This window comes from Pan troglodytes, chromosome 7, assembly GCF_028858775.2.
Source record: "Pan troglodytes isolate AG18354 chromosome 7, NHGRI_mPanTro3-v2.0_pri, whole genome shotgun sequence".
NCBI lineage: Eukaryota > Metazoa > Chordata > Mammalia > Primates > Hominidae > Pan > Pan troglodytes.
In genome coordinates this window covers 108,362,106-108,383,256 of record NC_072405.2, presented here as the reverse complement: position 1 = coordinate 108,383,256, position 21,151 = coordinate 108,362,106, and the positions used below count along the sequence as shown (strand labels likewise).

Below are 21,151 nucleotides of genomic sequence, written 5' to 3'. Positions count from 1 at the left end.
TTGCAAGATGCTCTCTCTGAAAACAACAGGAGGGATCTAGTTTAACTTGGGGGATCAGGAAAGGATGCTAGAGGGAAATGCTAGAGACTGAAATCTGAAGAATGAGGAAGGTTCAGCAAAGTAAAGAGTGGTGGAGGCAGAATGCTCAGTAGTTGGAAGGAAAAAACAGGTGCAAAGGCTCTAAGGGAGACAAGAACTGACATTCCAGAACCTGAAAGAAGGTCAGGGTGGCTGAAGTGTAGAAGGTGAGGAGAAATGAGGCCTCAGAGGCAAGAAGGCACAAGATTACATGGGTCACATTGAGCACTTTGGATTTTATCTTAATTACAATGAGAAGCTATTCAAAAACTTTTCATCAGGAAGCAACAAGAGGGAATAAATTATCAAAAAATCACTCTGCCTTTTGTGTGGAGAATGGGCTGAAAAGGAGGAAGGATGGAGGAAACTTAAGGTTCCCTCTAGAATCCTTTCCTGATCCCCCAATTGTTCAGGCAAGAGACAACACTGGTTGAGAGTACAGCAGAAGCAGTGAAGATGGAGAAAAGTAGCTTTTGTATTTTAAAGCATCTTTCTTCTAAAAACTCAGAATCTGTTCAGCTCTATCATCGTATTTGACCACGTCAAGTCAGTGAGAGGCACAGGCATTGAAAAGTTAATTGCACTAAGACCAGAAAACAAACAGGATCTGAACCCAGGGTGCAGATTCCTAATCTAGTCTCTATGCTAGCCACTTGCCAATAGAGCTACTCAAATTTAATTTTTAGTTAATTAAAGTTAAGTAAAGGTATAAATTCAGTTCCTCAGTCACTCTAGCCACAATTCAAGTATTCAACTGCCACATGTGGCTAATGGCTGTCGTATTGGACAGCACAAAGGAACATCATCCTCACAGAAAGCTCTACTGGAAGTGCTGCCCTAGACACACTGCTCTTAACCTTTTTAGAGATTCTAGACCCCTAAAACTAGCCCCAGAAAACCAGCCAGGTGCGGTGACTCATGCCTGTAATCCCAGCATTTAGGGAGGCCAAGGTGGGTGGATCACCTGAGGTCAGGAGTTCGAGACCAGCCTGTCCAACACAGTGAAACCCTGTCTCTACTAGCTGGGCCTGGTGGTGTGCACCTATAGTCTCAGCTACTCGGGGGGCTGAGGCAGGAGAATCGCTTGAACCCAGGAGGCAGAGGGTGCAGTGAACCAAGATCGCACCACTGCACTCCAGCCTGGTCAACAGAATGAGACTCCATCTCAGAAAAAAAAAGAAAAGAAAACCTACATGGCACAAGCACACATGCACAAAATCTGGCACACAATTTCAGGGATTTTGGAGACTCCCTACCTATGAAGCAGAAGTTAAGACCCTCTACAAGACTCACAGATGCAAGAGCAGTCTGTATTTAAGTAACAACAGTCAGTTTACTGATCATATCCACTTAGTTGTGGTCTTCTAGGAGAAGTGAAAGATAAAATCTTTGATAATAAGCATAATAAGTAGGGAAATAAACATCTAAAAGCCATGGCCCAAAATGTTACGAAATTATATATTAGGTTTCACAAATTTGACAGGAAAAACATGATTAGAATAAAACACTACAGTCGCTTTTACTCTTACAGTGTGGACAGAAGCAGCTTTTATTGCTTCAGTTAGGATGGAGTGGGAAAGTGGCCCAATCAGCCGGAATCTGTTCATCTCCATCGTCAAATCGCTGAAAAAGAAAGAACATCTTAAAACGGAAACTTTCATCACATAACATCTGTGCCACTGACAAAAACGGAGCAGGTCTTCACTGAAAATGTTCAGTAGGTTCAAAGCAAATTCAACTCATACCTGATTATAATGCCTGTGGTTGGAGAGATCCAAGAGTATGGTAGACATGGATCTCTAGTTCCATCACCGATAATTTTTTTAATTGGTTTAGCATTTTCTCCATCGTCTTTCCTTTTTCTTTTCGTGCCAATTTTCTCGTCAGGCAATTCAGTTTGGCTTTTTTCTTGGGATGGTGTTGGAAGTGGGTCAGCGATGCAGACAGCTGATTTGATGGGTTCCACACACTGGCACGCTGCTTTTATTTCCTCTAAGATATCCTAAAAATATATTTAAACATTCACTTTAAAATCTTCAAATTTAAATATATTATGACAAATTTAGTTGGGTTATGTTTTTTTTTTAATCTCTTTAAAAATTAACATTTTTGGCCAGGCACGGTGGCTCATACCTGTAATCCCAGCACTTTGGGAGGCCGAGGTGGGTAGATTACCTGAGATCAGGAGTTCGAGACCAGCCTGACCAACCGGCAAAACTCCATCTCTACTAAAAAATACAAAAAATAGTTGGGTGGCAGGCACCTGTAATCTCAGCTACTCAGGAGGCTAAGGCAGGAGAATCACTTGAACGTGGGAGGCAGAGGTTGCAGTGAGCTGAGATCGTGTCATCGCACTCCAGCCCGGGCAACAGAGCAAGACTCCATCTCAAAAAAAAAAAAAAAAAAATTCACATTTTTATCCCCTCACAAATTAACTTAAATTAAATTTATCATCAAAAAGCTTTTTTCGGCCAGGTGTGGTGGCTCACGTCTGTAATCTCAGCACTTTGGGAAGCTGAGGCAGGAGGATGGCTTCAGCCCAGGAGTCTGAGACCACCCTGGGCAACATAGGGAGACCTTGTTCCTACACAAAATAAAAAAATAATTAGCTGGACATGGTGGTGCACCCCTGTAGTCTAAGCTACTCGGGAGGCTGAGGTAGGAGGATCATTTGAGCCTGGGAAGTAGAGGCTGCAGTGGGCTATGACTGCACCACTGTACTCAAGTCTCAATGACAGAGCAAAACCCTCTGGAAAAAAAAATTTTTTTTTAATTTAATTTTAATTTTTGAAAGAAAGCTTTTTTGGGTGTTCTGAGTAGTGTATGCCACTTTAAACAAAAAAAAATTTTGAAATTGAAAATTTCAAATGGGTTAATTAGGGCTGGGGCTACGGGTAGGGTTAGTCAAATATTATGAAAACAACATGATCACTCTGACTACATTTTTTTTAAGTAGTGAGTATGCTAAAGAAGGGAAGCTAAGCTAAATTCAGTGTGAAAAATTATTAGAATTACTCAAAAATAGCTTTTCATTATCAAATAGCACCTAGATACTAGTGAACCACTTCAGTCATGGTAGAAACATTAGTTCAAATTCAACATTTCAAATAATTAGCATAAGGCTGGTTTTTATCTCTACTTCTGCTTATGACTTACTAAAAATATGAGATATCAAGATTAGTTTTTTGTTTTTTTTTTTTCGAGACAGGGTCTCACTGTCACCCAGGCTGGAGTGCAATAGCACGATTTCATCTCACTGCAACTCTGCCTCCTGGGCTCAAAGTGATCCTCCCGCCTCAGCCTCCCAAGTAGCTGAGACTACAGGCGCATGCCACCAATCCTAGCTAATTTTTGTCTTTTTTGCAGAGACGGGGTTTCACCATGTTGCCCAGCCTAGTCTCAAACTCTTGGATTCAAGCGATCCAATTGCTTCAGCCTCCCAAAGTGGTGGGATTACAGGCATGAGAAACCATGCCCTGCCCTGACTTCATTATATTTCATAAACAAGTTCTGGGGATATAATGCACAGCATGGGTGGTGATGGATGTGTTATTTGATTATGGTATACAACATGTATATCAAATCATCATACTATATACTTTGAATATATTTGCTTTTTGTCAATTAGACATTTTTAAATAAAAATTTTAAAAGTTTTTTAAAAATTCACTTCATTCAATATTCATAGAGCCCCCCTATATACAAATATCAGACTATCAGACAAACCTTTACACTATTTACATTTCTACAGTATTGACTTCCAGCAGTAATTAAAAATGCAGTTTCAGAATGACGGGATATAACCTGAAGGATTATACCTGTTTAAGGGTTGGATGCAGCCAGATCCACAGCTGCCTGCTCTCAGAAGTGTCACCCGGGGTCCTCTGGGACTTCCAGATAAACGTAACAGGCCCAAGCATTTCTCTGGGATATTTATTCACCCGATAAAGCACAAGGCTCCCTTGGCGCTTTCCAGACAAGCAGTGAACTGCTGCAAACGTCAGCCCTGACATCAACAAAGCAAAATTCCATAATTCCGGGTATTGAGACTGCAGTCCTATTTCATGATAACCACACTGTCATTTACTGTCTGCCTCCATGAGAGGTGAAGTTTTGGTTGTGAGGATTGCTCAGATCAAAGCCTGGCACACAATAAGTTCTCAACAAATATGTGTTAAATGAATAATGAGAGCTTCAAGTTTCTTTCTGTCAAGTTCACTCCACCAGAAAAATGACTCTATCACTTTACACTTGATAATGTTAGAAATTATTTAAAAGCCAACCCAACTGTTTTTAAGTTAACATTTTCATTGGGAATGATTAGTGTCTCACACACTTTTCTATATGTTTGAATTCCAAAATGCTTACAGTAGACACTTCTTTATGAAATGAATAAATATACATAGACTAAAATAGAACTCAGCTTTAAAACAAGTTTACCTGTGTCTATGCTACACATTCCAGAAAGCGCCTTTAGTATTTCTTCCTCTTTGCCTTTCAACTCCAAACAACAGTAATAGGATAAATCCTGCACAAAGCGGGAGACACAATTAAGTACTCAGGAATTTACACAGGCAAAACTGCTAAGAAGCCAAAAGCCATATCACAAAACCTTTAGAGGCCTAAGACACAAAACAAATTGCTAAAGCTATGTTCTCATAAGTCAAAATCTAAACCTTCTCCTGCCCGATGGTTTAGTGGAAAAAATATCTAAACCTGTCCATTCCTGTCACCTTAACAAATATTTTTAAACCAATCCGAACCAAAATAAAAATGAATCTCCATTTAAAATGTAAGTTACGGTATCCTACTTTTTAGATAATCTATGTTTTATCCCATATTCATAGACAGGTTCTACGGAGGGTACATAACTGTTGCCTCTAAGTAAAGAACCATTCACCCCCAAAGTCTACCTAAGGTAAGAAACCAGAGTAAAATAAGCAAAACAGTAATGAATTCTGCAAAATTATGCTCAGGTTGCTCAATTTGGTTAGCTAATTCAGGACCTCAAGATTACTTAACACTAAGCCTAGAGATACAATATTGCAATTAATCCATCCCATATTTCTCCCATACTCAGTCTTGACCATGATACGCAACTTTAAGCACAGTACAAAGAAAGTAAAAGTAATAACATACAATTTCAAGTAAGATGAAGAGAGATCAGACTAAGCTAATGAAATCAATGTTAAAAGTTTCAATAGTTATAGTATCCATAATAATAATTATAATAATAATTCTAACAGTTTGTTTTGTTTTTGAGACAGGGTCTCACTCTGTTGCCAGTGCTAGAGTACAGAGGCGCAATCACAGCTCACAGAAGTCTCAACTTCCTGGGCTCAAGCAATCCTCCTGCCTCAGCCTCCCAGGTAGCTGGGACTACAGGCACGAGCCACCACACCCAGCTTTTTTTTTTTTTTTTTTTTTTTTGCAGAGACAGAGTCTCACTATGTTGCCCAGACTGGTCTTGAACCCCAGGGCTCAAGCAATCCTCCTGCCTCAGCCTCCCAAAATGCTGTGATTCTAAGCATGAGCTGCCATGCCTGGCCTATAATAGTTAATAGTCATTGAAGGGTTACTGAGTGCCAGCAATGAGTTAACTCCTTACATGAACAGTCATTTAGTCTTCCTGACAACCGGATGTACCTAGTATGGTTATCTTATCTGACAGACAAGGACACTATGACACGGAGATTGTTACTTGAACAAAGACACAGTCATTAAGTGGAGAAGCCAGCATTCTAATCAGGTTCGGTGACCTGCCAAACCAACCCTTCCGCTATAGCATCTTTAAGCAATTTCAGTACACTCAGTAACTAGAACTAAAAGGGAAATTATAGCTATGATTCTGACAACACATGTCAATCAATATGATCACTCACACAAAGAAATCTTCCCATCCAGTGACCAGCTCTCAGCTGTCAGTGGCCAGAGGAACCTCACCCAAACAAGTGACAGCAGAGAATAATGGTTCAGAGTGTGGAACCCTGGAGTCAGGCAACTGGGCTCAAATCTGAACCTCAACACTCATTGGCCATACGATCATGGGTAAACTACCTAACCTCTCTGTACCTCAGTTTCCCCATCTGTAAAATGGAAATAATGGTAACTCCTTACCTCGTACTATTCTGAGGATTAAATGAGTAAACACATGCAAACCATTTAAAACAGGGTAGGGCATATATTAAGCACTCACTAATATTTGTTATTATTAGCTATTAGTTTTATTACTTAGGGCTGATCAAATTTTAGAGAAAATATCTGATAACTTCAGCAAAAATTATGCCCAAAATGAAAAGTAACTCATTGGCAGAGGACAGTGGAAAAAGCACAAGCCAGGGGAATCAGCCACCCAAGTGCTATGTAGGCCACCAACAAGCTGTGTGAGCCCGGGCAAGTCACTTCATCTCTCCAGAACCCAGCTTCCTCAATGTGAATGAGGAACTTGACTATTATCTATGATTTCTGCTGCTGAGTTCTCAAATCAAAGACTCCTAAAAGGTCCTCTTATTCACTTCACACTCATTAGAATGACTGTGATCAAATAAATAAATAAAGTAACAAGTACTGAAAAGGATGAGGAGAAATTGGAACCCTTGTGTATTGCTGGTGGGAATGTAAAATGATACAGTTGCTATGGAAAATGGTAAGGCAGTACCTCAAAAAATTAAACATAAAATTAACATAGAATTATCATATGATCCAGCAATTACACTTCTGGGGATATATTCAAGAGGACTGAAAGCAGGGACTGTAACGATATTTGCATATCCATGTTCACAGCAGCATTATTTACAATAGCCAAAAGGTGGAAGTAAGCCAAATATCCACTGACAGATAAATGAATAATCAAGATACGGTATATACCTACAATGGAATACATCTTCAGCCTTAAAAGGGAAGGGAATTCTGACACATGCTACAACACGGATGAATTTTAAGACATTATGCTAAATGAAATAAGCCAGTCACAAAAAGACAAATATTGTATGATTTCACCCCTATGAAGCACCTATAGGATCAAATTATTGGATAGACAATAGAATGGTGGCTGCCAGGGGCTGAAGGAATGGGGAGTTAGTGTTTAATGAGTCGAGAGTTTCAGTTTGGAAGGATAAAAAAGTTCTGGAGATGGATGGTGGTACTGATTACACAACGTAAACGTACTTAATGCCACAGAACTATACACTTAAAATGGTCAAATGGTTTTGTTATGTATATTTGACCACAATTTTTTAAAAAGATTCTTGTATTGCTTATTCTACCACATTACTCTCAAGGGGTATCAAAGGACACCAATAGTAATGGCTTTCAAAATTTGGCCAAGGCCATTCTGCCACTGAAAGATAGGCCCTTCTGCAAAGAACAAATGTCTAAGTATGTATTGGAAGAAATAGAAAGCAACTGAATTAGCTTCTGAGAGGAGGGAGCAATCAGATAAATACTATTAAGAGGCTCTAACATAATCTGTCCTCTCAAAGCGTTTAAAATTTAAAACATCCTTCCCAGCATCCCACTGACCCATAAACACCTAGACCAGCATTCTGAACCCTGTTCAGGGTACACAGTTGATTCTCAAATATCTGTTATTGATGAATGACTGTTAGATTAATCTATAGTGAATAAAACTTGACATGATCAACAAGACCTGCACGACCTGGTTCCTACTCTTTTCTCTAGGCTAACCTTGCCCTGATGTTGCCTTGTTCTCCTTCTCTTCTTCTCTGTCACACAGAATTGATTCCAGTTCTTCACTCTCACCTGGCTTCCTTCTGCCTTCCCCCTCTCCCATCTTATCCCTGAGAGCTCAGCTCAAACAGCACTTCTGGGGGACGCCTTCCAGTTAGGTTAGAAATGCTCATCATACTGTATGCTTTTCCCTTACAACCACATATCTGGTAAATCATTTGATTAATGTCAGTCACCCCCCTAACTTTAGGCTGCCTGATCTCCAGCATCTGGCAAAGGACCCGGGCTTCATGCTCAGGAATTATTTTTAAAATGAATAACCACATAAACGGGGCTTGGCACATCATAAACTATTCTAAAGGCCTCTATGGAAAAGGATCAAACAAAAATAACAAAAAAGCCCACTGGAAAAGCTCACCTGCAGGAGGCACCGGTTCGTCATGGCTCGATAGCAGGCTCTGTGGCTCTTGACTGTTGGCCTCTCCCCAAGGCAGTAGCCCCACTTCTTGACCATATGAAACCGCTTGGCGTGCCAGATGTGAGTTTCTAACCAAATGTTCTTCTTTTGTCTACGGTTAAATTCTAGCGTCCGGTTCATGTGACATCTTCGAGCTTTATGGCATTTATTTTTTGAATGTTCTTTTTTCTGATGTACGGCTTTCTCCGCCTATAGTTTCAAGTAGAGGGACATATCCCAGTTTGTAAGAATCTCAAAACAGAGTTAACGGTCAGGAATGCAAACAAATAACTTTAGATTAAGTGGAATATTTTATAGATCCCATTAGTTTGCTTAAATTGTTAACTTAGTTTCTTCAATGTAAGTAGAGAAGGAAGACAATGGAAAGAGTGAATGTTTTAGAGCTAGGAGACCTAGGAAGGAGGCACAGTTCCATCACTCACTAACTAGGCAAGTTTCATGGAATATGAAGATCAGAATACTTATAAAATGTTCAACACAGTAACACAAGCTTAATATGGCTATTAGTATTAGAGGGCAAGAAAGAAGAAATCAAATGCTAGCTTCTTGTTGTCATTTTAACCTGTAGAATTGTAACTAAAACCAAAAACTTAAGACCAAAAATAATACAAGTGAGGAAAACCCATACATTTCATCTCAGTTAAGCTACAGACATACACATGCTGAATGCTATCACTGGGAAACAGATTTTATATTAAATCTAGAAAGTATAAAATTCCTTGTTAGTTTTCCCTCTTGAACTCAAACCCCACCACCAGCATAGCAATGGTACATAGAAGGCTGCTCAATAAATAGGTTTTAAACCAATTAGTAAAGACATGGGCTTAATCTTAGAATGTTCAAGTCTAGAATTCTGGTGAAGCCAAAACACAATTAGACTTGTACAAAAATTAAAACCCAGTTCAAGTTTTCAACTTCGAAAAAGTCAGAAAGCAAATGCTAAGCATTGACATTGCTTTTTTTTAACCTTCCTACCCCAAGCTGGCCACACCCCAGAAACACAGATCCAAAACCACTCGGTAAGAGGGTCAGAGTTTTTTTTTAACATCTGGGAAGGGAACATCAACTATTCAACACCCTTACAAGAGAGGAGTATCAAATGCTATATTTCAAAGCACCCATAATAGCCAATTGCCTGTGAATTTGGCTTGGAGGGAAGAAGTTTGGATAATGATTAAATCAAATATATGCAAAACAAAAACAAAAACCATAAGGGTGTTGTTTTCTGAGTTTTTTTTTTCTTTTTAGACAAGGTCTCACTGTCGCCCAGGCTGGAGTACAGTAGTGTGATCACAGCTCATTGCAGCCTCAACCTCCCCTGGCTCAGGGGACCCTCCCATCTCAGTTTCCAAGTAGCTGGGACTACAGGCACACATGTACCATCACGCCCAGCTAATTTGGGGATTTTTTTGTAGAGACAAGGTTTCGCCACATTGCCCAGGCTGGTCTTGAACTCCTAGGCTCAAGCAATCTGACCACCTCAGCCTCTCAAAGTGCTGGGATTACAGGCGTGAGCCACCATGCCCAGCCTTGGTTTTCATTTTTAATAAATTCTATTAGGTCAATACTTCTCAATTTCTTCTAGGAGCTACTAATCTAAACATTTACACTAAGTGGAACTCCTACCTCTTTCTGGGCAATCTCCTGTAACCGTCTGGGAAGGCGTTTGACGTTGTGGCTCATGGCTCTTCGTCGCATGTGCCGTGGCAGAGTCTGAAAAACCAGTGAATTCGAAGACTTCTGGGTCACAGCTTTTAACATAGCACTGATTTCAGCAGCTCGTGCTTGAGCAAAAGTAGAAGCTGTTGAAGGAGATGACAAAGTCATTAAACACCAATCTTGAATTAACATTGGAGAATAAACAGGCTGCTGGGGAAACTTAACTGAATTCCTCCACCAAGAAGGCGTAAAGAGAGACCAGAAAGCGTATCTAAGGTATAGGTACAAGGTACAAGGAATATAGGGTTTAATTGTGGTAGTGTGGATGGGGATCATAGGGTGAAGAACAGAAGAGGCTGGAAAGGGCCTGGAGACAGGCCCTTTAAATAAAGGTTTGGTTGCCATTTGTGTGTACTCAATTTTCCATCCTTGGAGAATGCTGTGCTGAGTGTGGATGGCATATTTAAAACAAGAGGGGCACGGGGGCTAAGACAAAGAGGAACAGTTCACAAAGACTTGTAAGAAGACGAGTAAGAGACAGGGAGACAAACTGAAGAAGGGAGAGCCATCAAGCCCAAGGAAGCTCTGGCCAAAGTCCAGGCTAGAGGCGAGAAGGGTCTAAAGTAGGAGGAGGAGAGGAGAGGTAGGGGAGGCAGAGCCAGGACCACAAGGAGGACAGTTTGTTGCTGCACTAGACACGAGAGTTCAAAATACAAGCAAACTGCACCTGTTTATGAGTACTCACCAGTTATATACTTGGGGATCTCCTGAGACGTGCCCTCGGGACCTGCTTTCCATCCTCCCTTTTTTCTAAACATCCCTTTGGAGGAAGACTGCTCATTCACTTCAGGGTCAGGCAGAGAATGGGGGTTGACTCTGGTTTGCCGCTGTCGTGAAGTTCCAGGATGAGGCTCTAGTATATTTTCAAAAAGAAACATGTCACCTTTATCAGAGATAAAAATTATAGTGGAGAACTAATATTTGTTGGGTGGCAACATTGACCATGTTTTTAATACTATAGTCACCCTGTAAGGTGGCTATTACTACTTATTTTTAAAAAGGAATCTTACGTAGGAAGGTGAATTAACTTGCTCGAGGTCACAAAGCTAGTAGGTAGCACACAAGGTAATCATGTCAGGATGACATATAAAGGACCTTGGATATAACAGATAGAGGTGAAATTTTCTCCTATAAACAGTGCAACATGAATTTCAAATCTAAGCTCCCTGCTATGGTCTGAATGCTTATGTCCCCCAAAATTCCAGTGTTGAAATCCTAACCCCCAAGGTGATGGTATTAGGAGGTGGGGCCTTTAGGAGGCGATTACGTCATGAGGGTAGAGCCTTCATGAATGAGATGAGTATCCTTATAAAGGAGTGCTCACAGAGACCCTCGCTCCTTCCACCATGTGAGAACCCAGCAAAAAGGTGCTGTATATGAACCAGAAGGCAGGCCCACACCAGTCACCAAACCTGCCCGCTCCTTCATCTTGGACTTTTCAGCCCTCAGAACTGTGAGAAATACATTTGTTATTTATAAGCTACCCAGTAAGATACAGGTTGTGTATCCCTCATCTGAAATAACTGGGACCAGAAGTGTATCAAATTCCAATTTTTTTGGATTTTGGAATATTCGTATATATATAAAATGAGATATCTTGAGGATAGAACACAAGTCTAAAGACAAAATTCAATTACGTTTCTTTCGCCTTATCATACACAGCCTGAAGGTAATTTTATACAATATTTTTAATAATTTGTGCATGAAACTTTTTGCACATTGTATACTTGAACCATCGGAAAGCAAAGGTGCCACTATCTCAGCCACCCTGTGGACAATCTGTGGTTGGCTGGCATCAGCATCCTTCCTGACTCTGAATCTATATGCTACTGATAAGCAATCACTTTCTTACACTTACTCACATGTAAGTATTTAACAGTAAAAATTACATGTATTTTATTTGTCTTTGTGGGTGTGCTTACGTGGTGAAATCTGGGAGTGCTTGGAAATATTTATATCACAGCTGAAGGGGGCTGGGAACATCTTTTTTCCCATGGGAATGCTGAATAAACTGTGTGTTATATGCCTTCATTCTGACTGTGACCCATCACATGAGGTCGGATGTGCAATTTTCCACCTGTCATGTCATGTCAGCGCTCAAAAAGTTTTGGATTTTGGAGCATTTTAGACTTCAGATTTTTGGATTAGGAATGCTCAACCTGTATTTTGTTACAGCAGCCCAAACGACACTCCCTTAATACTATAATCCACATGATTGTGTACAGTCTTTTATCCTAATTCTCTGCCACACTCAAATTGAGAGCCACTATACTAAATAAATAACTAAAAGCAAAGTTCCAGGATGGATGTGGTGGCTCACACCTCTAATCCCAGAACTTTGAGAGGCCAAGGTGGGCAGATCACTTGAGTCCAGGAGTCTGAGACTAACTGGTCAACGTGGCAAAACCCTGTCTCTACCAAAAAAAAAAAAAAAAAAAATTTGCTGGGCATAATGGCACACGCTTATAGCCCCAGTTACTCGGGAAGCTGAGGTGGGAGGATCACCTGAGCCCAGGAGGTCAAGGTTGAAGTGAGCCACGATTGTGCCATTACCCTTCAGCATGGGTGACAGAGTGGGACCCTGTCTTAAAAATTTAAAAAGCAAAATTTCCAGCCAGGCACAGTAGCTCACGTCTGTAATCCCAGCACTTTGGGAGGCCAAGGTGGGTGGATTGCCTGAGCTCAGGAGTTCAAGACCAGCCTGGGCAACATGGTAAAACCCCGTCTCTACTAAATACAAAAAATTAGCTGGGTGTGGCAGCATGTGACTGTAGTCCCAGCTACTCGGGAGGCTGAGGCAGGATAATTGCTTGAACCCGGGAGGCAGAGGTTGCAGTGGGCCAAGATCGCACCACTGCACTCCAGCCCAGGCAACAGAGCAAGACTCCGTCTCCAAAAAAAAGGCAACATTTCCATACAAGTGTCTGGGCATTATGACTATAAGACAACATTAAATATCTGTCTGTGGCCGGGTACAGTGGCTCACGCCTGTAATCCCAGCACTTTGGGAGGCCGAAGCAGGTGGATCACTTGAGGTTAGGAGTTTGACACCAGCATGGCCAATATGGTGAAACCGTGTCTCTACTAAAAATACAAAAATTAGCCGAGAGTGGCGGCACACGCCTGTAGTCTCAGCTACTCAGGAGGCTGAGGCAGGAGAATCGCTTGAACCCAGGAGGTGGAGGTTGCAGTGAGCCGAGATCGCACCATTGCACTCCAGCCTGGGTGACAGAGCAAGACTCTGCCTCAAAAAAAAAAAAAAAAAAAAACTGTCTGTAAATTAAGGGAGAGATCAGTAGAGAATTTTATAGTGTTTCTGCTTATTTCAATTGTGGTGTTAATTATTAAGCCACTATAAATCTTAGAACATTGTGAGGTTTAAATGAGATAAAAAAATGTGAAAGCCTTATCATATGGCATGGTAGGCATCAACTGTAGGATCTGAATCTAGACCTTATGAACTTGACTCTAAAATTTACTTAATCAGACCCAATGCAGTTTTTTAAAGCACTCCAAACAAGTTCTTGGACACTTGCTTTTGCTGTCTTCCCAAATTAGCACTTTCTACCGCTGCCCTAATGAACAACTGTGATCTTCCTATCACTTCATAAGGTTCTAAAATCAGCACACCAGTGAAATACAGATATGATGACTATACTGCACTTCTCTTAGGAAACACAGAAGTATAATAATCATTGATGTTAAGGTAGAAATAAAATATACCAGCTCTAAAATATGCATAGCCAATTTTCATTATTTATAGTAGTCATGTTTCATACGTCCCTGAATTACGTCAATGAATTAGTGAATACTGAACCATTCCTCCTAGTGGGGATACATATATATCTTCATCTCACATAGATTATAATCTTTTTTTTTTTCCTTTTTTTTGGGACAGTCTCACTGTCACCCAGGCTGGAGTGCAGTGGCACGATCTTGGCTCACTGCAACCTCCACCTCCCGGTTCAAGCAATTCTCCTGCCTCAGCCTCCCAAGTGGCAGGGACTACAGGCACACACCACCATGTCTGGCTAATTTTTGTATTTCTAGTAGAGACGGAGTTTCGCCATGTTGGCCACTCTGGTCTCGAACTCCTGACTTCAGGTGATCCGCCCGCCTCAGCCTCTGAAAGTGCTGGGATTACAGGTGTGAGCCACCGCCCCTGGCCATATTATAATCTTAAATCCAAAAAACAACTCCTCCTGGTAGAGTCTATTTCCTTTATTTTACAAAAGAGAAAATGAAGTCCAGAAATGCTAAGTGACCTGCATGAGGCTGCCCCAGGGCTGAGATTCAAACCCCAGGAGAGCTGGAGCTTCCTGCACTGTACTGCCCTGCCCTTATACTGCCTCCATCCTCTGCCCATTTCTGCATGAAAGCTGGGAAGCTCGGCTGGGAACGTAAACACAGGGAAACTCAAATTTTTCCTGCTCTATGTATGTCCACAAATGATAGCCAAAGCTTCATGGGTATTAATATTGGGGTTACAAATAAGCTTTGGCAAGTAGGCAAACTTGCAAATAGGAAACTCAAAAATAATAAGGGTCTACTGTATCTGTTTTTAATTCAGCTCATTTACTATTTAGATAATGACTATCAAAAGAGCTGACAAAAGCAATTTGATCAAAATGGGAGTGGAGAGAGCATCATGTGTATCTTTTTTTTTTTTTTTTGAGACACAGTCTCACTCTGTCTTCAGGCTGGAGTGCAGTGTCATGATCTCAGCTCACTGTAACCTCCACCTCCCAGGTTCAAGCGATTCTCCTGCCTCAGCCTCCCAAGTAGCTGGGACTACAGGCACGCACCACCACACCCAGTTAATTCTTGTATTTTTAGTAGAGACAGGGTTTCACCATGTTGGCCAGGATGGTCTTGATCTCTTGACCTCATGAACTGCCCGCTTCAGCCTCCCAAAGTGCTGGGATTACAGGCGTGAGCCACCATGCCTGGTCTCTTATGTGTATTTTACCTTGTTTTTGAGCTTGGAAAGGTTTTTCACCTCCACTGTGGTGCTTTACACCTCTGTCAGCCACAAAGCCAGAGGACAGAGTCACATTGGTGGGCTGGTTTCTCATTTTCTTGGCGTGTTTTCTTTCTTTTGCATTTGACATTTCTGGAAAGGAAGTAATACATTTAATACAGGGAAAGGAAACTTCCACTCAAAAATAAAAATAAATCTAATGAGTAAATATTCATGTGATTCAAAATAAGTCTATTGATGGAAGAGACCCTATTAGTACATTGCAGTTTGCACTGTCAAATAATTAAATCATATACAACTGTTGATACCACATAAAGTCTGTTAGAAGAATGAAAAATGAGATAAGATTGCTATGGATGATAAAAAATTAATTAGTTCAAATACTTTATCTTGATTCTTAGATGAAATAAGAGCCACCTGAATCAATGAAATACAGAACACCCTATTCCAAGAGAGAAACTCTATTAAAAACAACACAAATTACTGACGCTTTCATTTCTGCTACCCAGATGATGCCAGCTATATATTTAATTTATAATGGCAATAGATAATGATTTCAATTTGAAGCAAGATAAAGGACAAAAACAGTGGGACCCCGACTGATTTACCAGTCAGTAGTTCCCAACTCTCAAACTCAACATCCCCTATTTTTACTGATTCAGTTTGAAGCAGCTGTTCTCTATTTTTAAATGAAATGAATGTTATAAACTATTAGAAACATATCGAGACATACCCTACAATAGATGCCCTAAATGTAACATAAAGGAGACCTAAGAAGTAATTTTAATAAAATAATATATATTTCTGTATGTAACTATTTCACCACAACTACACTAGATGATATTATGAATAGATTTTGAACCCAGGGAATAATAACATCCACACAGGCACCAGCACAGGCATTGGCACAATCCATAAAGCTGGATGGTCCTGGAAGCCCTTCAACCCCAAGGTACCAGTGATTAACTCTTTCATTGCTAACTGCAGGAAATCCGAAGGGCCCTATACATGGACACACTAGGAGGTAGGGCTGCTCAGAGCAGCTGGTATTTACCAAGCTGTTCTCAAAGCAGTTCAGTATTTTAATACCAGTCTTTACTTCTACCTATACATAAAATTACCATGAATTCAACAGCTACAAAGGCAAAGCAGCACAGGTGTGTTGTACCAGTGCCTCGAAGAGAAGGTAGCAATGCCACTAATGATGTAATTTTCCAAATTGGTCAACACTCCTTAGTAAACTACCCCCACCCCCGCCAGCCTGCCAAAAAAAGTACAAACTTGCTTTGATTTACTGCATTACTGGAAAATTCAGTGCATATTAAAACTGTGTAACCAGGCCAGGTGCGGTGGCTCATGCCTATAATCCCAGCAGTTAGGGAGGCTGAGGCAGGCGGATCACTTGAGGTCAGGAGTCCGAGACCAACCTGGCCACCATGGCGAAACCCCATCTCTACTAGAAATACAAAAATTAGTTGGGTGGGCCGGGCGTGGTGGCTCACGCCTGTAATTCCAGCGCTTTGGGAGGCTGAGGTGGGCGGATCATGAGGTCAGGAGATGGAGACCATCTTGGCTAACACAGTGAGACCCCGTCTCTACTAAAAAAATACAAAAAAATTAGCCAGGCGTGGTGGCGGGCGCCTGTAGTCCCAGCTACTCAGGAGGCTGAGGCAGGAGAATGGCGTGAACCCAGGAGGTGGAGCTTACAGTGAGCCCAGATCGTGCCACTGCACTCCAGCCTGGGCAACAGAGCAAGACTCCATCTCAAAAAAAAAAAAAAAAAATTAGTTGGGTGCAGTGGCGCGCACCTGTAGTCCCAGCTACTCGAGAGGCTGCGACAGGAGAATCGCTTGAACCCAGGAGGTGGAGGTTGCATTGAGCCGAGATGATCACACCACTGCACTCCAAGTTGGGCAATAGAGCAAGTCTCCATCTCAAAAAAAAAAAAAAAAAAACCCGTGTAACCAATAATTTTATATAAATTAAGTACTGGGCTACTGTGGGGCTTTTCTGCACATAGCAGGCTGTCTAATATCCCTGGTCCCTGCCCAATAAATGCCAGCAATGTTAGCCCAATTATGCCAACCAAAACACCTACACAAACTTCCAAAATGCCAGCCACATCAGAATTTGCCCACTTCCACTGAGAGCCACTAAATTGCCCCCCATTCACTTACTTCCTTTTCCAATGCAAGACCTCACACAAAATTAAGACTTGCCTATATGGTATAGTGTTTAAGGGCTTTCACTATAGAGTTTGAAAGATGTGGGTTCAAATTCCTTCTTTACACTTTTTAGTTACATAATCTTAGGAAAATTACTTTCTCACTTTCAGCCTCAGCCTCTTCCTCTACAAGTTGCTGTGAGAATTAAACATTATATACAGGCCAGGTGGCATGGCTTATGCCTGTAATCCCAGCACTATGGGAGGCCAAGGCGAGTGGATCACTTGAGGCCAGGAGTTCAAGACCAGCCTGGCAAACATGGTGAAATCCCATCTCTACTAAAAAATACAAAAATGAGGCCGGGCGCGGTGGCTCACGCCTGTAATCCCAGCACTTTGGAAGGCCGAGGCGGAAGGATCACAAGGTCAGGAGATCAAGACCATCCTGGCTAACACAGTGAAACCCCGTCTCTACTAAAAATACAAAAAATTAGCCGGGCGTGGTGGCAGGAGCCTGTAGTCCCAGCTACTCGGGAGGCTGAGGCAGGAGAATGGCGTGAACCCGGGAGGCGGAGCTTGCAGTGAGATCGCGCCACTGCACTCCAGCCTGGGCGACCGAGCAAGACTCCGTCTCAAAAAAAAAAAAAAAAAATACAAAAATGAGCCACGTGTGATGGCATGCGCTTGTAATCCCAGCTGCTCGGGAGGCTGAGGCACGAGAATCCTTTGAACCCAGGAGGCGGAGGTTGTGGTGAGCCGAGATCACGCCACTGCACTCCAGCCTGGGCGATAGAGTGAGACTCTGTCTCAAAATTAAAAAAATGAACAAACATATACATACTGGATATGGTTTTGGCTTTGCAAAAGGCATATACACAACTCACTTAGCATGGGGCTTTATGCTAACTAAATGCTCAGTTTATGGTAGCTATTATTCTTAAATAATAAATGAAATAGCAGGGATTGATGCCATTTCACTGTCTCACTCCACTAATTTCAACTAAATGAAAGACAGCTATATCTACACGCAAAAACATTTTTCAAATTAAACAGTATGAAGGAAGTAAATGGAGTTCTGCAGAACTGGCTGGCTAGTGAAGCACATGATTCAGATCGGTCTGCATTAAAAGCCATTCCAAATATTTTACAAAACAACTTAGTTAACCTACTGTTACCTGCTTGAATCAGAACTCACCAGCAAGGCTAGACAAGAACACCATAGAAACTCTAGCTCCCCTCAGTATTAGAATGGTCCAAGAAAAGGTTGGTGCTGGAGGATTAGGATAACCTTGGGAACATCCCTGAGCTTTGGGTCCAGACTAAAATATGAGGAAATAAAACTGGCAGTGGTCCTCTAACAGCAGAAGGGAATGAATATAGGATGCATCTTTATGAAGCCTGAGGATTTAATTTAAAAGTTTCCAGAGGCCTGGTGTGGTGGTTCACACCTATAATCCCAGCACTTTGGGAGGCCAAGGCGGGAGGATTGCTTGAGCTCAGGAGAAACCAACCTGAGCAACATAGTGAGAACTCATCCCTACAAAGAAATCAAAATATAAGCTAGGCATAGTTATGAGCTTGTGGTCCCACCTACTCGGGAGGCTGAAGTGGGAAGATCGCTTGAGACAGGGAGGTCAAGGCTGCAGTGAGTGAGCCTTGATCACATTACTGCACTCCAGCCTGGGTGACAGAGCAAGACCCTGTCTCAAAAAAAAAAAGTTTCCAGAAGGAATCTTAACTCTTACCTTCACCTTCAAGTCAGTTTTGTCAAACTTTAATAAGCACTAAATATGTGCTGCCTTTATAAAAATATTTCCCCCAAATAAAATGGATACGTTATGTTTTCTGATACAGCTTAGTATCCTCTGGACAGACACAACCTTTGGTGTTAGTTAGTTCCCAGTTTGAGAACCTGGGAACTAACTAGATGATGTCTATTTTCTTCCAGATCTAAAAAGTTGCTGATTCAGACTTGATATAAAATCTGCCTTAAGAATAAAGGTACCTTGTTTCACAAGAAATATTTTACACAAGTTGAATCATTTGTAATGCTCCAAGATAGCTTCTTATTTAAAAACTTAAATGGTGAATTATTTTGTAAATAAAAATATGTCTTAATTATCTAGTTTAATCAGATTTAATAAACTTTTGGGCACCTACTACGTGCCCAATAGTTTCCAGCTGTGTATAATTCCAAAGTAGAATAAGAATTTTGTCATCTTAGGCAGCATTGAGAACTTGATGTGGCAGGCACTATTCTACATGACTTATTCATTTAATTCTCACAACTCTGTGGTCACTAGTATTATTCTCATCTTATAAATGAAGAAATCGAAGCACAGAGATTTTATATACCAGTCCAAGGCTACTAAGCTTGTCATTGTGCTGAGATTCAAACCAGGCAGTCTGACTCTATCCACTATTCTTTTTTTTTTTTCCGCCCCTTCCCTCTCCAATCCACTATTCTTGAAACACATAACAATTAGAAAATATGACCTCATATAATAAAATACTAAATTATGCGGTACAGCACAATAGGAAACAGGACAAGGGAAAAAAAAAAATGAGGCCGGGCATGATGGTTACACCTGTAATCCCGGCACTTTGGGAGGCTGAGGTGGGAGAATTGCTTGAGCCCAGGAGTTGGAGACCAGCCTGGCCAATATGAAGCAGCCCCGTCTCCACAGAAAATACAAAAATTAGCCGGGCGTGCTGGTGTGCACCTGTAATCCCAACTACTTGAGATGCTCAGGCTGGAGGATTGCTTCAGCCCAGGAGGTCAAGGTTTCAGTGAGCCAAGATCATGCCACTGTACTCCAGCCAGGGTGACAGAGTGAGATCCTGTCTTGAAAGAAAGAAAACAAAGAAAAAGAAAAGGAAAGGAAGGAAAGAAGAAAAAGAAAAAAATGTGAATTGGTAGGAAAAGTCAAAGAGAAAATAGAATTTCAGTTAGCTGGAATTTGCACAGATAAGGAAGAAAGAGTATTCAGGAATCTACAGTGTGAATACAGGAGGACTCTAGTGGGAAAAGGGAGTAGATGACAATGAAACTTGAATAGGCAAGGGGAGGCCAGACTGAAAGGTCTTTTATTCCAGGCCCCAAACCAATGAAAAAGATCAGAAGGTTCCTGAGCCGGAAGTAGGAAGGCCAAAACCTTAGCAGTATGTAGGACAAAATGAGAGGGAATAAAGCAGATTTTCTTGTATTATCTTTAGGAAGCAGGGAAGGCAGAGATTTTATTATTTTTTTTTTAACTGTTGCATTCCTCCTAGCATCTAGCAGAGTGCCTTACACAAAGTAGGGACTCATATATCTGTGAGTGCCCGCATAAATGAAGAAACGAAGCGTACTTACAATGCAAATATCAACAGGATAAGAAATATTTAGCCAAGTACCATCCCTTCTGACACAGCAGAATACTTACAAGGGATCTGGGCCATTCCAGATCACTATCTTTCTTTCTGAAATGATATCCCAATCACTAGGGCTCTGTTCAGACAGTGACCTTGTAAAGCCCGAGGAGCACCCTAGAGAAGGGAACACAGGAGGAGCAGGAAAGGGAACACGGGAGGACCAACGCCCAGATCTCAGCGTGGTCGCCAGAATGACCCATATTAGTCCCTTGGGGTTGCAGAAGAGGGGATGCAAGCCCATTCCCAGGACGGCCTCCACCCGGCGGGGCAATGAAGGGAAATGGCTGACGTAGGGGGCTCCAGCGCAGGGGCCGAAGGAGATGCGACACCAGGGAGAGGGGCCCCGGGCACAGGCAGCAAGGAAAGAGGTCAGCGGAGTCTGAGAGAGAAAAGATGAAGAGGGGAGACGGGCGCCGGGAGGGGGGCCGCCGCATACAGTCCCCCCGACACTCGCAGCCTGGAAGGCACCAGCCCCTCACGACCAACCTGCCAGACGCTGTGAGGAATCCCCGGGTCAGAATGACAAGTCTCCGCGACAGTACCCACCGAGCCAAAGCTCCTGGAGAGCGCGCTGGAGAGCGCATGCGCCAGACCGGGCGCTTCCTCCACGTGGCCTGGAGCGTCGCCG

The 21,151-nt window shown here is 41.9% G+C and overlaps 1 protein-coding gene across 1 annotated transcript in view; it reads right to left on the bottom strand.

Moving 5' to 3' along the window:
- POP1 (POP1 homolog, ribonuclease P/MRP subunit) overlaps nucleotides 1-21,117 on the bottom strand; it is a 42,374-nt gene extending 21,257 nt beyond the window's left edge. The window contains exons 1-9 of the mRNA XM_001149532.4: nucleotides 21,010-21,117; nucleotides 14,934-15,077; nucleotides 10,650-10,817; nucleotides 9,872-10,047; nucleotides 8,186-8,434; nucleotides 4,519-4,606; nucleotides 3,897-4,084; nucleotides 1,824-2,080; nucleotides 1,608-1,701 (exon numbers count right to left, since the gene is read on the bottom strand). Coding sequence (XP_001149532.3) covers nucleotides 1,608-1,701; nucleotides 1,824-2,080; nucleotides 3,897-4,084; nucleotides 4,519-4,606; nucleotides 8,186-8,434; nucleotides 9,872-10,047; nucleotides 10,650-10,817; nucleotides 14,934-15,075 — 1,362 coding nt within the window. The 5' untranslated portion in view covers nucleotides 15,076-15,077; nucleotides 21,010-21,117. The remainder of the gene's footprint in view (nucleotides 1-1,607; nucleotides 1,702-1,823; nucleotides 2,081-3,896; nucleotides 4,085-4,518; nucleotides 4,607-8,185; nucleotides 8,435-9,871; nucleotides 10,048-10,649; nucleotides 10,818-14,933; nucleotides 15,078-21,009) is intronic.
- Between the last annotated feature and the right edge of the window lie 34 nt (nucleotides 21,118-21,151).